General features: G+C 40.9%; 1 protein-coding gene across 1 annotated transcript; it reads right to left on the reverse strand.

Annotated features, from left to right (window-relative positions):
* Positions 1 to 792: 792 nt before the first annotated feature.
* Positions 793 to 15115, reverse strand: LOC146967451 (guanine nucleotide-binding protein subunit alpha-13-like). The gene is made up of 5 exons (XM_085762378.1): positions 14804 to 15115; positions 12474 to 12700; positions 9109 to 9159; positions 6493 to 6693; positions 793 to 3230 (listed from the first exon to the last, which is right to left on the reverse strand). Exons 1-5 carry the CDS (start codon positions 15084 to 15086, stop codon positions 2859 to 2861), a joined length of 1134 nt encoding a protein of 377 aa, XP_085618504.1. The 5' UTR covers positions 15087 to 15115; the 3' UTR covers positions 793 to 2858.
* Positions 15116 to 15307: the final 192 nt, after the last annotated feature.

Raw genomic sequence — 15307 nt, forward strand, 5'->3', positions numbered from 1 at the left:
CTGTCAGATTCATCGTTTGAGCACGTGAACTGACAGTTTGAACACGTTGAGATCAGTCAGTGTGGGTGGGTGTGGCGCGTGCGCCTGCCGCCGCCTGGTTGAGATGATTCACCCTCGTCCACTTCCGGCTTTGCGTAAAATCCCCGAAAATACCAGTGAATCTATTGGCGATATTAGTCAAATTTCCCTCTGAAAAATGTCGTGGCGAAAGGCCCGAGTGTTCAAGCGTGTTTAAGGGATGTTGCCGGGGAAAAAAGACGTTTTAATCAAACCAAAACACTTGGATTTTATTTTGAAAATGATGTTTCTGAGCTCAAGATCCAGTTGTTTGAAGTCTATGGAGCTTTCAGCCTCATGTCATGGGCTTCATCAAGCAGTTGTCATATCATGTGCTATGTCATGATTCACTAATAATTTGTTTTGGAGGAGGAATAATTATGTAGCTATTGTTTAACATTGACAGGGTATATTTTGAATATGAAGGGTAGCCTATATATCTTTACATATAGCTATGTTTAGCTACTATATGTGAAATGCAGTGATGTTATGTCATAGTTAACCACAGGCAATTCATTAACTATTTCTGACTCTGAAAGTGTCTATTAGTTAGCTTCAAAATAAAATGCAAAGCAATTGATGTAGGCTATCATTGAGAGAAACATATAGAAATTTAAAATAACATTAATTCAAAAACCTATCTAATCAAAATACAAATTTGGTTGCACAGTGGTTGTTGGTGTAAATTATAAAGAAGCAAACAGATAATGTGTAATGACCAAAGAGGAGTCTCACTTCATTAGAAAAGTGTATTTATTGAGAGCGTTAGAGTGGCATGAGACTTGACACAGGAATGAATTTCCATAAAGGCGATGAAAAAAGTTACACAAAAAATACATCTACATGAAAAAAGTCATCTTCATTGGAAAAAGCAATGATTTGAGACACATTCAGAAAAGGAAAAAAAATGCCATTTCTACAACCATTTACATATAAGGAGATAAACCTGAATATTATTTACATGGCAACAGATTACAGTATGTACACAGCCAGGACTGGAAGCAGACTGAAGCTCACAGGAGATTTATATTTGGGGAGGAAAACTACAGTCTGTCAATGTGAACAGAGCGGAGAAAGCACGGGGTGATTTGGCAGAGAAGCAGAGATTTTAACAGTCCCTGGAAGTCGTCCTCTAACAAAGATTGGCCCCCTACAAAATACAGTTGCTGACAAAAGTATTCAACTCCAGTGGTTTTTTTTGTCTGTATTTTCTTTTCTTTTTTTTTACTACAATTTCAATGTATTTTAAAAAGGGAAGTCCTAAATAGCACAAAGATTAAAACATGTATAAAAAATTATTTTTAGACATGCCTGGAGTCATAACTCACAATTCTCACATGACTGGTTACAGTATATTCAGACGATCTAGAGCAAATCTCTGTACATTTATTAACAGACATTCATCATTCAGGCAACAGAAGGAGGTGGGGAGGGGTCTGTTCCTTTACAAGGCATCTAATCAGAGATGAAAATAAAGACAGACAGGACAGGACAGGACAGGGTGGGGGGTAAAGAGTGGAGAAAGGGGATTCTGGGCCGACGATCTGGGGTCAAAGCCAGGGGGATACAGTACCAAACACCACCCGGCTATAACTGTACTGAGGCCTGGCTGAGTCTCGTCGTTCTGCCGCCCAAATAAAGATCAGATTATTCAGTTAGTTCACCAACAGTGATGTCAGCATTTACGCTGGTTTTGATTCAAACCCTGAGAAAACAGTGGACTGCATGTTCACTTGCCGGCACACCTGCCTCATGTGCCGAACGAGGGTGCGACACCCTTTACAAACGACAAACTAGTCGCAACTTAATTATCTGTTAGAGGAAGCTAAGACGAGACTGGCTTTATTTTCTTGGAGAGACACAGGCACAAACGCAGGATTCAAACAGTGATCTGTCTATAAGACATTAAGTGGAAAGGCATCGTAGGTTCAGTCTTACACTTTTCTTTCTAGCAAGTTTTCCACGGACAAGGTGCCAGTGCTGGAGCCGGTTTCCGCATCGAAATCGTTCTCTAGTCCTTGTCCCGGCTGCACTGGCTCCGTGCCGGCACTTTAAGACCTGGTGGCGCTGACTTAAGGAAAACCGATAACTGGGACGGGACGAGGGAGGAACGGTGCTGCCATACGAGAGAAAAAAATAAAAATAAAAAAAAACAGACAATTGTGCAGTCTCCAGATCATCATCAACCCTCTATTGTCGACAGGGGCTTAAAAAAAACAAATGTTCACAGAGCAGCGCTGGAGACTGCGTCTGAAACAATGGAGTGATTTTTGGACTAGGTTAATTCAGTGCTTGGACACAGACCGGCAAATCAACTCTGGCACAGATAAATCTTGGTACATTTTGAACATCTAACTTCACCGTGGTTATTTACTCTGTGTTGCTTGGTAAGTCATGTGTGTGTATGCCCCAGTTTTTTTTCCGTGGCGTTGGTGCCAGCACCGGCACCTTGCGAGTTGAAAAGCCCCAGCGCGTGCGTCTTTGCGCTGTGAGGCCGAGCTCAGGCCAGAGGAGAAGCAGCAGAGACCCTGCCCGCTTCTTCTTTATCATTTATTTTTTTGCATTTTTTTTTATACCACAGACGTTCTGCCCCTCCTAACTCATTCCCCTACCAAACCCTGAACTAACAAGAAGGCCAACTCTTCAAAAGAGGAGCGTAAAAACTAATATAAAAACAGCTGGAGAAGAATGCTGCTGTCGATCAGATTCTTCTGAGACCGGTCTCTCGCCCCGGTCCTCTTCAGGAGCGGGGAGGAGGCTCGTCCCCATTCAGGTCCTCTACTTTCACAGGTTGACAGGGGTCATTGGAGCATGAGCTGTTTGAGATTGTCATGGAGGATGGTGTCCTTGACGTCCCGGAACACCAGCCGGATGTTCTCCGTGTTGATGGCCGTGGTGAAGTGGTGGTACAGAGGCTTCTGGGTGGCGTCGCGCCTCTTGGCCCGGAAGCACTCCACCATGAACGCCTGGATGTCCGGCAGGCTGTGCTCCGGCCCGGTGTAGTCGGGAAAGTAGTCCTTGAGCGGAACGCTCTTCACCTTCTCCTCCAGTAGGTCCGTCTTGTTGAGGAAGAGGATGATGGAAACGTTGATGAAGACGCGGTTGTTGACGATGGTCTCGAAGATGTTGAGCGATTCGCACAGTCGATTAGTTTGCCTGTCCTCCATCAGCACCTGAGGGAGACAACAGAGGGACTGGTCAGTTACTTCTGCCTGGTGCTTCCTCTCAGACCTCAGTGGTAACAAGGTTGTCACAGTAGATGAACACGCAGCTTGTTAACACAAATACTCAGTGGGTCAATGACAGGACGCAACCCAATGTCAAGTGGTGGAACCAGTATTTTTATAGACAAGAAAATAAATCTGGACTCAAATGTGGAATACATGTCATTCACTTTTGCGATACAACACTTTGTTTTTTGACAAATTTTACAAAATTTGTTATATTATTTATGTCCTACTCAGTGTTGATAAAACACATTCAAATTTAAACTGAAATACAGCAAAAAAACAAAAAAAAACTATTTCAATTTAATGTTTTCTGAGGGAAGTATATTTTTATAAGTACACCTAAATCCACTGTAGGTGGATCAACCTTTTAATACTCATCATTCTTTTGTGGTTACACCATTTGACATTTTCTGGGCACTCAGTCTTACTTAAGAAAATGTCATTTCAAATGACATGAAACCAACATTAATACAAAATGTATATTTTAACAAATCTGATACTTTTAAAACTATTATTCAAGATATTTCTAAATTGCTCATCTTGTCAACCCTTATTTGTCACTGACCCCAATACATTTAGTCATGTGTTGACATGATCTGCTGAGGTTCAGAAACAGGGAAGAAAAGTGATTTCAGTTCTTTAAACATGACTATGCATTTCAGAAACTGCTGATCTACCAGGATTTTCACACACAACCACCTCAAGGTTGGAAAAAGAATAGAAAATATGAAGTGAGAAAATGCCATGTTGATGCCAGAGGTCAGAGGAGAAAGGTCAGACTGGTTGGAGCTGATCAAAAGGCAGCAGCAACTCAAACAACCACTTGTTATGACCAACGCCTGCTGAAGCATCTCTGAACCACAACACGTAGAAGACCAACCCAGCCAGCTAACAACAGGAAACGGAGGCTACACTTCACAGAGGCACCAACACTGGACAATAAATTACAATATAATTATATTTTCTTGGTACATTTTGGGCGCAGTAGTACCAACTGAACATCTTTTAAACCAGAGGTATGAGAAAATACTGATACATTAAAATATTGCAATATTTTTATGACATGATACTGTATCAACTCTTTAAAGGGATAGTTCAACATTTTGGCAAATTGACCCATTGCCATAATCCCTATAGTCATAGCAGTAGGTTTGTTACCTTTGATTGTCGGTGCAAGCCAGTTTTAGAACGGTGGAGCAGAGCCGCGAGCTGCTCAGAGCTACGCTACGGAGGCTAATGGGATTTCTTGGTTTCCCTCATCAAACTCATCAAATACACAATCCAACAACTCCAAAACGCTCTGGTGGACAAGTTGTGACCTGCACGTTCACCACGCTATGAGATAATAATGAAACGTTACGAGACAGAGTTGTTTTTGAGGTAAATTCATGCGAAACCACTGATGCGCGTTCCCGTCGGGGGCAGTTTTTCGGCAAGCAGTCTCTGCATTTACCTCGAACGTAGGTAACGAACCTACTCCTAAAACTATAGGGATTATGGCAATGGGCCAATTTGCCAAAATGTCGAACTATCCCTTTAAAATAATGTATTGATAATTCATCAATAGTTGCTGGTGGTCACAGTGGTTTGATGTTGGAGCTTCCCTCTTTGTGTTCAGATTGCACAAAAAGTACAGACTCACTATGATGGTAGATGTTGTAGGATCTGTGAAAAACTGTCCGACTGTTCTGATCATGTGTTCTGTATATCATTAGCTCGGATAATGCACGTCGAGTTCGTGTGTTGACATACATATAAATAGCCCATAATGTTGTTGATATGGTGAACACGAACGAGGAGAAAGAAGCTGGAGGAGCCTCCGGTGTCATTTACATTCACTGGCTGGCTGCGAGCGCTGTTCAAGTGAAGACGGGTGTATCTGTGTAAACACTTCAGACATGCTAATCCTTTTGAGACGCCGCCGTCGTCTGAGTGTGTTTGTTACAGCAACAAGTAGAAGACGAAGAAAAAAAACAGACTAGGAGTCAGTCACAACCCCCTCAGCTCAGAGTTCAAGCAGAATCCATCCAACGCAACAGAAACTATAAGCGACTATACTCCGACGTGGAGAAGATGGCGCCGCTCAAAGGGCCATATTGTTCCATATGGAGGTAATGGATCAGCTGGTCTGATACTATCACTGATAGGTTAACACTCGTGTGTATGTGTTGGTAGTATGATAAGCTAGGAACTGACAGAGCCTTAACTATCAACAAGTCGTTGGGTTCTTCTTTCCTCATGTGGTCACTTCAGTTCATCTGTTGTGTAACCATTAAACATTAAACCACATAAATGTTGATGAGATGTTATCCTGCAGCCAAAAAAAACCCTGAGACCTCTATCAAACCACAAACTTCACTTGTTTCCCTCCACATCATCTCATTATTGGCCAATCAACTGCTGCTATTTATAAAAACCTCTCAAATCTGGAGGATGGGTGTGTGTTTTATCAAAGCATTTCCTTCATTTCATATCTGAGCAGACATTTAAAATAGGACTTATGAATGATTAATTCATCAATTAATTCTTACAGATATAGATTTAACAATGGATTTACAAAAACATGAGCCTTTATAAGTATGTTTATTAATGCATGAATAAAAAAAAATAGGAAAGAGTATCTGAAAAGGCGTTTTAAAAATGGGAACACACAATTTCCATTTCCTCTTTCCAGCTGCTTTTCTTCTTCTGTCCGTATCGATTTGATTGGTAGCTCCGGTTAACTGATTGACTGGAGCTAACCAGATGGGTTTACGCTGTTTTTGGAAAATCCATTGTCAAATCTTGACTATTCAATGATGGATTCATAATTTATTGATACATTATTTTATTAATTCCTTCCTACTTTTAATGAAACGAAGGAAATGCTTTATTATATTCCCTCTGACCTCCCTGTCCATCAACACTTACAGTCTTTATTTACCAAAACAAAAACCTTCAACAACAACGTCCAGTAAATAATCTGAAGTGAACAAAAGACTGGTGACAGGTAGTTTGATTCCTGTTTGAGAGATAAATCACAACACTACAGACCCACAACTCCACATAACAGTCTTGTGCATATAGACACAGTATTCACCACTTTATCAAAAAGTCACCAAACATTATCTGCTACCGCAAACTGATTAATGTGCCACTTATCAGCCAATCTCAAGTGTGTGTGTGTGTGTGAGGCACAGCAGCGGCGGCGTGATCTTCTTCTCACCTGATCGTATTCAGAGGAGGAGACGAGGAAGAGGATGGAGGTGACCGAGTCGAAGCACTCGAACCAGCGCCTTCGCTCCGACCGCTGCCCGCCCACGTCCACCATCTTGAAGGGAACGTTCTTGATTTCAAAGTCATACTCGTGGATCCCTTTGGTGGGTTTACGGGCCAGCAGGATGTCCTGTTGACTGGGGAGATAACTCTGGAGGAGAGCGGGAGAGGAACCATGAGGAAATATTCATTCATTACAAAACGGAAAGGTGAAATCCGGCCATCTGATTGGTTGTCAACCGTGGTATAATGAGCACATACCACGGCTACTATTCTAAAGCCTTATCACAGCGTAGGCTATCACTCCGCCTCAGGCACGTATGACTGGTATGAATGGAAGTTGTTGTCATGTATCCATGACAACGGACTGTTGCAGTCCGTAGCAAAAGACAGTTGATGTTTTTACGATGTTAAAAAATGGCCTAAAGTATTTGAATTCACATGTTTAAGGTGAACTTTCACCTCCGGGGAGGGTTAACAATGGTAGAGGGGATTGAGCAGTGGCTTTCACCTGAAAAAAAGCGGAGGAAAAGACGACATACAGAGCTAACTTGGACTATTTTTTCCACAGTGAGGCTATTTTATTGGATAATATGTATTTCTGGTTGAATAAAACTACATGAAATTGATTGCATATCCCTCTTTCATATTGTCATTATTGTTAACAATTTTATAAAAGCAATACATCATGACAGGCCGTGGTGATATATTGCTTAAATAAATATTAGCCTATTTTACACCTTATGTGAGCTGTTATGTATTTTACTTATCATTCTGCACAGCACTGTGGAGGCTTTAAAGTGTTTAACAAATAAAGTTGGATTGGAAATATCAAACACATGTAGGGGAAAAAAAATCTGATGGTCTATTAACAGCTCTGATTTCTTACTCTTCCACATTTGGTTAAATAATACCTTGAAAAAAAATAAACCACGTGCTACTGTGCAAATTTCCCCTCGCAAGAGGAAGCAACTGAGCTCGTAGACGCAGAGAGAAAGAAACAGCAAACGAAAACACATTAAAGCAGAAACTTCCTTTTGCAAGAAGTGACTGTGGTTAGATCTCCTTCTTCAGGTGAAATAAATACATGACTGTTAGTTATCTGAGCCCCTTCTGTTTACACCCGATGACGCATTTATTAACCTCAAGGAAATCACAGCAAAGTATGACGAGACCGAGGAAGAAAGTAATCCCTGATGTGGAGTTTTTTTTTTTTTTTATCTTTACTGTATGAACCAGATCAGTGGAAACTCCCATCATGCCTCTCCATCTCTGCACCAGTCGAGTTTTATCATCATTAGTTTTTTGTGACCTTCTATTCGTCTCTACTAAAACCTCAGAGTCTAAACTTAGCAGCTGGAAATTTCTACTGATGATTCCAGGGAAGTTCACGTCGAGGCTAAGACGCAAAATATAGTAACAATATTTCTAATACTTGACTCCCATGGTGCGCTCCGTCATAACTTTATTATTATGAGCAAAAAAAACTAACTTTAAATACTTCTACTTAGCTTTAAAAGCAGTTTATAAACATATAATAGAGGGATTATGATTGTTTATGTACATATTCGTGCACATAGTACATGGAGTGAAATGGAAGCTGCTGTTTCAACACATGATGAATGATAACGACTTATCAAACGAATAAGTCTCTAAAAGGGAAGTCGTTGTTGACACACATTAAGTATCAGATTAAACTTGTTGCTGTAGTAAAATCAATTCTTCTGTGAATAATATGTATAATGAGAACATTATAATGTTACTGTATAATGAAGATATTATAAGTTATAATGGTTTAATAGTTTAAAAGTGACCTGGACTAGAGAAGCAGCAGATGGTTTGACCGTTTCAAGGGTTTTTTAGCGATAGAAGATAAAGGTGAAGATATTTCCCGGGTGCTGCGGTTGGCAGGTGTGACAGTTTTTACTCTGATGACTAAAATTAAATCAACCAACCGCCCCACTTTTTTACTTGATGGTGAACCGTTTCCTGCCAGTCTGCCATCAGATTAGAGCGTTTTTCTGTGTGGAAATATTGTATCAGCTCGCTCACAGAAGCCGAGTATTGATCTTTTATGAAAACAAACTGCAAATACAAATTGAGGTTTTCGGGCACCGATCCCGTTCAGCAGGACTAAAAAGGATTGAAAGTGAAATGAACTTTAACTTATCACATAGAACAGATGTTAACAAAGTTTTCCTTTTTGGTTATGAATCACAGTGCATCATAATATGTGACGAAATCATGATAATAACACATCATGACTTATATTATGTTGTTGTTATTGATAATTCCCAACCTTAAGTCAGCTATAAAACATTTTATACCAACTTTAAAAGCTTTGTTTAACACTTTTTTTTAAAATCATTTTTTAAGGACACTGAACTTCATGCTTCCTGTGAGTTTTAAATATCCTGTTTTGATACAACACTGAGGCGATGTGATGAGCAGCTCCTTCCAGCGTATACCGACAACTTGTTCGGCCAACTTTAAATTGTCTAGACGTTGCAAATATTAACTATAACATGTCTGGTTATAACAATCGGTGCAGGCAGAAACAACTTACCGGCTCGCCAAGCTTATCCAGATTATCCAAGAAATACTTCACTGACTCACCCTGCGACAGGACAGAGGAGGAATTTCTGTTAATTCTGCACAATTTATTCATAAAAACACACGTGGTGCAAATGCAATACACATTCACTATATTCAATATGCATTTGTTCTTTACAGTATACTTGTTAATGTTTTTGCAGTTGTTGCAGGACAAAGTCTGTGTTCAGCTGCTACACAACGAACGAGCAAACACACACACACACACACACACACACACACACACACACACATACAGGTGAACTGTTTGTTTTCTCTCTCAAAAATGCGAGACCTGATTCTGCCCGAGAAGTCGAAGCAGGATGCAAAGTGTTTGGTATTGCAGCAGCAGCCACGTGTTCGACAGAGTTTCTTTGATCTATAGAGAAATGTGGCTAGATCTCTCTCTCCGAGTGTGTGTGTGTGTGTATATGTGTGTGTGTGGGGGTGTTTTTTCTAGGCTATTCTGACGCTGTTCATGCGCTATTAGTGCAAGCCCAGACACGAGGCTGCCAAGACTGAGATGCATTCCTTTATCTGTGTGTGTGTGTGTGTGTGTAAGTGTGTGTGTGTGTGTGTGTGTGCCCTGTACTCAACACAAGCCAAAAAAAGTGACTGCACAAAAGCAAAAAGGCACTTTCTTTGTCACCTCTTCCTGTGACCCGCGCCTTCTCAGGGGAGCGTTTTGCATGTTATTTTGCATCGGTGCGACGGTAAAGCCGAGGATCCGTGCAACTGAATTCAAAAATCTTATCAGTAGTAGTGATTGTTTTGGTTGTATTCCTCCTCCCGTGCTGCTACCGCCACGCCACGCACCAGCCATTTTCCCCACTGCAGGCTCCTGTACTCACCTTTTGATCTCCCTTAAAAAAGAAAAAAAACTAACCTGACCTGAAAAACCTGTGTATGTGTGTGTGTGTGTGTGTGTGTGTGGGATGTCTATGTGAGGCTTAGATTACACAAGGGAGGAGCCGAGCGACACTCACGCTGCGGTGAAAGCCTGCAGACAGAAGAGTTACCTTTCTGTCAGGGCTAATTTTAATTCTGGTCCTCGCATGAGTAAAGACGCTTCAGTCAATCAGCCAAGGGACCGGTGGTGGTTTTGATAACGTAAAAAAAAAAAAGAAAAAAAGAAAAAAAAATCACTGACAAAAAAAACAGAAAAGTAAAAAGCAGAAGAGAAACCAGAAGAGTCTGAGATCTGGTTGTTCTAAAGCATCAATGTGCTGTTAAAGCAAAACTGAAACATAACGTTTAACGACGACGTCAATACGTCATCCTGGTCAGAGCCGTGTAAATGTAATCAGATCTACAGTGATTTTAGGACTTATCTGTACTATGTGTTACTACACTGACTTTAAATGAGAAAGAGAAAACGCTGGTGTGAACTTTGTGAGGATCCGTGTGCGCTTCCTTCCAGCGTGTACATGTGTTTTTAATGACGGATACGAGCGAGCCTGGAGGGGTGTGTGTGTGTGTGTGTGTGATTTGTGATGCAAATACTTAAAGAGCATGGTCAAAACACAATGGGATGTATCTGCAGGCGAAGAAACAAATTAATCCTCGCTAACGAGAGCAGGGAAAACTTTAACGGCTCCCAACAGAACGACTCCTCTGGGTTGTTTTTTATGTGTGACGGCTGCCTGTGTTTTTAGATTTAATTCACATTTAGACACAACAAAACTAAAGTTTTATGATCGTTTTCACTACGTATTAAACTGTTGATCGACTTAATCATTAATTGTTCAGAGTTTTGGCCTCACAGCCTGATGGGAATTTATAAATAATGACTTGACAATAACTGAAGACAAGAAAAAGCTGAATGTTTGTCATTTTTTAATCATAAATGACAGGATTACCAAAGCAGCAGCTGTTTAACTCTCTGTGTGTGTCTATCTAGCCACATCAGTCATTCAATCATCTCTGTGTTATCCTGAGTCTGTGAAACTGGAGTTGTAAATATTAAAGAGGTAAAGGATGCAACTGTCTTTTTTATTATTGTTAGTCAATAAAATATCAGAATATCCATAAAACATAATTTAAGTTAAACATCTTGAGCACCAAACTCAAAATACATTTGATTTGTCATGATAAACTGGAACCAGCTGATAGTTTGGTATCTTTTTCTTACTAGACGACACTGGTTATTCATTTTCTCACCCAACATATCGACTATTTTAACACCACATCTAATGATGGTGTTTGTTTCCTGGTGTTTATGTTGACTGGTGTGTTAAGTCCGGGTTGTTTTATAACGGAATTAACACAAATTAATTGTTTCCGTGCTAAATGGATTATCTGTGATGACATATTCAGAGGTGGAGTAAAGGGAAGTTGCTGTGTTTTTTGTTATATATACACATTTTATAAACAGTTATTTTAACAATTTTCCAATAGTTTAGTTTAAAAGCCAAAATATATGACACATCAGTTGTAGCCCCACATGCAGAGAGAATGTGTGTGTGTGTCCTTGTACTTGTGTAACTTGAGTGTGTGACAGTCTTAGTGTTTGTGTGCAAATAACAGCGAGTGTGAGAGCCAGGGCTCTGTTTGTAAGCATAAAGCTGTTTAACTACAGATCAACATTCCTGCTCTGATCACTCTTATTCCCCTCTCTGTCTGCACAACCACTGAGTGTGTGAGAAAGTGTGTGTATGTGTGGTGGGGGGCTAACAAAACACCATTCAGAACAGTTCAGCCTCATTCAAGTGACAGAAGAATTTTAATTTTCTGTTTTTGTCTCATTGCGTAGAGCTACTTGGAGCAGCGTGTACCCCACTCTGTCTCTCCTCCACAGCTGGACAATGTATAAAGTCTGTGACACGACCCGACAGCTCGCATTAAATAAGCAAACACCAGGCCGATTTATCAGGAATCTTTCTTTCTTTTTTTTTTTTTAAACCGCAGCAGCAGGTTGTGAAAGTAATACCCGGGCAAAATAAAAAGGCACAGAGCGGAGCAGAGTCCCTGTAATTCTCGACCACAGCTGTGGCGTTACTCTGGGGTAAATGTCAGCGCGTTGAAATGTGCATGCTGACAACCAAGGAGAAGGGAGAGGTGTAAACAGGAAGCTGACTCAATCACATGTCTGCGTGCTCGACGCAGACACAAGGGGAGCGACAGGACGCAAAAAAAAAAAAAAATCAGAGTGAGATACAGGGAAAGAGGAAAAGGGAGGATGAATTACCAAGAAATTCAGTTTCACTTTCTATTTTCACAGCTGCTCTCTCTCTCTCTGCCTTTCATCTCACTCACTCTTGATTTTTCTAAGCATTAAAAAAAAACACTGGACTGAGCTGGAAACTAAATCAAACGTGTATAATGTGTGCGTCCACCTACCAGCTGGAACTCCCTGCGCCGGTCGAAGGCGTTCTGTATCCCCGAGTCCTCCCACAGCGCCGCGATGGCGGGCAGGTACTGCATGAAGATGGACGCCTCCAGCTGCCCGTTGGCCATCATGGCCGACCGGGTGTCGAAGGCCATCAGGCTGTCTCCGTGCGGCTGGTTGTCCGGGTCGCCCCACGGGATGTGCAGCTTCTCCCTGGCGTCCACCAACACGCGGACACCTGCGGGAGGGGGAAGTGGGACAAAATCGGTGTCAAGGGGCAGCGAGGGCCCACGAGTGGGGAATCGAGCAGGACGGATAGGAAACAAAAGATAAAGTGGAGGAGAGAGAAGAGCAGAATGAAAACCGGTGTCTCACTGACTGAACCTGCGTGGATGGAAAAACTGTGATTTTTAAAGTGTCACAGCTACTTGATAAACAAAATACAACTAGATTCTATTCTCTAACTTTTAATTCTAATGAAATAACCAAGGACATATATCTCCAGTTCACTTAAAGCCTTTATTTTATGTTTTTAAATCTTTAGAAAGGCTTGTTTATCATACATTTCTACCTCACTGACTAAACTTCTCCAGCTTCTTCTCACCTTCAGACCAACCTCATGTGAGAATGAGGATGTCCTCCCACATTATAGACTGAATCTTATGTGGAGTGGCTATAGTGAGTCATGTATTGTATATTTTGAATGTACATAAACTATTATGCATTAAAAATAAAGTTATTATTATCATCATATTCGCTGCTGCTACTATTATTTTCAGTTTTGATTAACCCTGCCCGTTATTTTCTATACGGTTAAAGGTGCTGATTATTACTTCATATGTCTTCTTATGTCCAACCCCGTGTCCAGAATCCAAAGAAATCCAATTGTCTATCATGTGTTTTGACAGAGATAATCCAAAATGTACATATTTGAGAGGCTAGAAACTAAGATAGACATATAAATAGTCAAGATTCACCAAAATGTATTTTCTGGACAACCTGTTGCAGCCATATTTATAGTTTCTATACTAATGACTGTGGCCTCATAAACATGCACAGGGAGTGGTCTGCTACAGCAACACTTTACCTAATCAATAGCACAAATATATACATTGGTGAAGTCTGACATGATTTATTTGACAGTTCATAGTATTACCTATGTGTTGACTGGTATTGATTCACCTCTGACTGGGCTACATAGGGCCGGTTTTTGTTTACCTTGGATTTGACTGTTTAATGAGATGTCCGTGTTGTTTAGTGTACTCCCTGTACATACAAAGAGTGGACAAACAGGAACACATAACTACAGAACGCAGTCACACTGGCGGGTGGGTTCACCCTCCATTAGCCTCATCCCTGGGTTAGCTGTTGAGCAACACAATTTGCCTATGGCTATTTGAACTGCCGGCCCTGTGTGTGTAGCAGCTATGATGAACATTTGAAATATGCTATGGGCCGCATTTCAGGGCTGTGAACTGTTTAGAAAGAGTAAAATTTAAACTTTAAAATCTTACTGTTGGTCTACAGAAGCGCTAAATGTATTCTAGATTTATTATATAATCCATATGAAGCATACAGACCCCTCGGATAATCTGGGACTACAGGTTTTACTATGTTCCCAGAACCAGAAACAAAGTGAAGCAGCATTCATTATGAGTTATTATGCTCCTCACCTGCCTGCACACCTGAGGTCTGCACAAACTGTCAAGTCATGGTTGAAAACGTTACCATTTGCTAAATCCTCTATATTATTTTCATCTTTTACCGTCTCATTTCCTTTAAATGTATTTTTCTGTTTTAGATTTTAATATTTTAATGACTTTTCTATCATTCTATTCGCCATTATTGTCCTATACTGCCTCATTTCCTTCTTTTCCTTGTTAAATGTAATTGTCTGTTTTAGATTTTAACATTTTAAAGTTTTTTTTAAATCATCCTACTTCCTATTATTGTCCTATACTGCCTTATTTCCTCCTTTTCCTTGTTAAATGTACTTTCTTGTTTCTGTTTTTGATTTTAAATGTATTTCTATCTACCTCTGGTGTATGAATTGTGCTGTACAAATAAATCTGCCTTTAGATTAAAGCAGAAACACGGTTGTTGGGTGTGCCGACACAGCAGATGTAGACTGTTTATATATATATGTCCTTTCTCACCCAGCCCATGAAGGCTCAGGCGTTGCTGCTGCTGCTGCTGCTGCTGCTGCTGCTGCTGCTGCTAAACAGATGTGGAAACTCTCCCATCCTTTTTTTTTTTCAGCGCCTTTTCAAGCGGGGCCTTTCACCCGGTTTTTAACCTCCACAAACACACCCGACGATACCGACGTTAGTAGAGATGTTACCTTTAATAACGTTGCTGTAAATCGTGCCTTTGAAGTCCTCTCGGGCTTGTTGGTCGAAGTCCTGGCCGTGGATGATCCGCATTTGTTTGAGGAAAGTCGACTTGCCGCTCTCGCCAGCGCCGAGCAGCAGGATCTTCACTAGCCGCTTCACGTACGGTTTCTCCCGGGAGAGACATCTGTCGATCTCCTTGGACTTTCGTAGCTGTTCGACCTCGCCGCTGTTGAGCAGGCAGACAGGTAGACAAACTTTTAACACGGACCTGGTCGGCAGGAAATCCGCCATGTTCGCACAAACTTCATCGATGCTAATTTGATGCATGCGCGTTCGCGGTGCGCGGGTACGCGACCAAGCCCCTTCCCTAAACTCAGGAAGTAGTGTTGTTGCTGCTGCTTTTTTTTTTTCTTTTTTTTTTTCCTCTTTATTTATATCAAACACAGCAATACAGTTACAATCAAAGCAAAAGAAGAAATGAACTACGGAACCCTGTAAACAATGCAAAAGCT

The sequence above is a fragment of the Trachurus japonicus genome, chromosome 19 (assembly GCF_045865225.1).
Source record: "Trachurus japonicus isolate A0001 chromosome 19, Traja_1.0".
In the NCBI taxonomy this organism is placed as follows: domain Eukaryota; kingdom Metazoa; phylum Chordata; class Actinopteri; order Carangiformes; family Carangidae; genus Trachurus; species Trachurus japonicus.

Bases quoted from the DNA above. Each gene is read 5' to 3' on its own strand.
- LOC146967451 (XM_085762378.1), bottom strand. From the start codon at position 15,086: ATGGCGGATTTCCTGCCGACCAGGTCCGTGTTAAAAGTTTGTCTACCT. The intron at 9,160-12,473 runs GTAGGTGGACGC...GTCCTGTCGCAG, and splicing joins GGCGCAGGGAGTTCCAGCTG to GGTGAGTCAGTGAAGTATTT. The intron at 6,694-9,108 runs GTAAGTTGTTTC...GCTCTCCTCCAG, and splicing joins TGGATAAGCTTGGCGAGCCG to AGTTATCTCCCCAGTCAACA.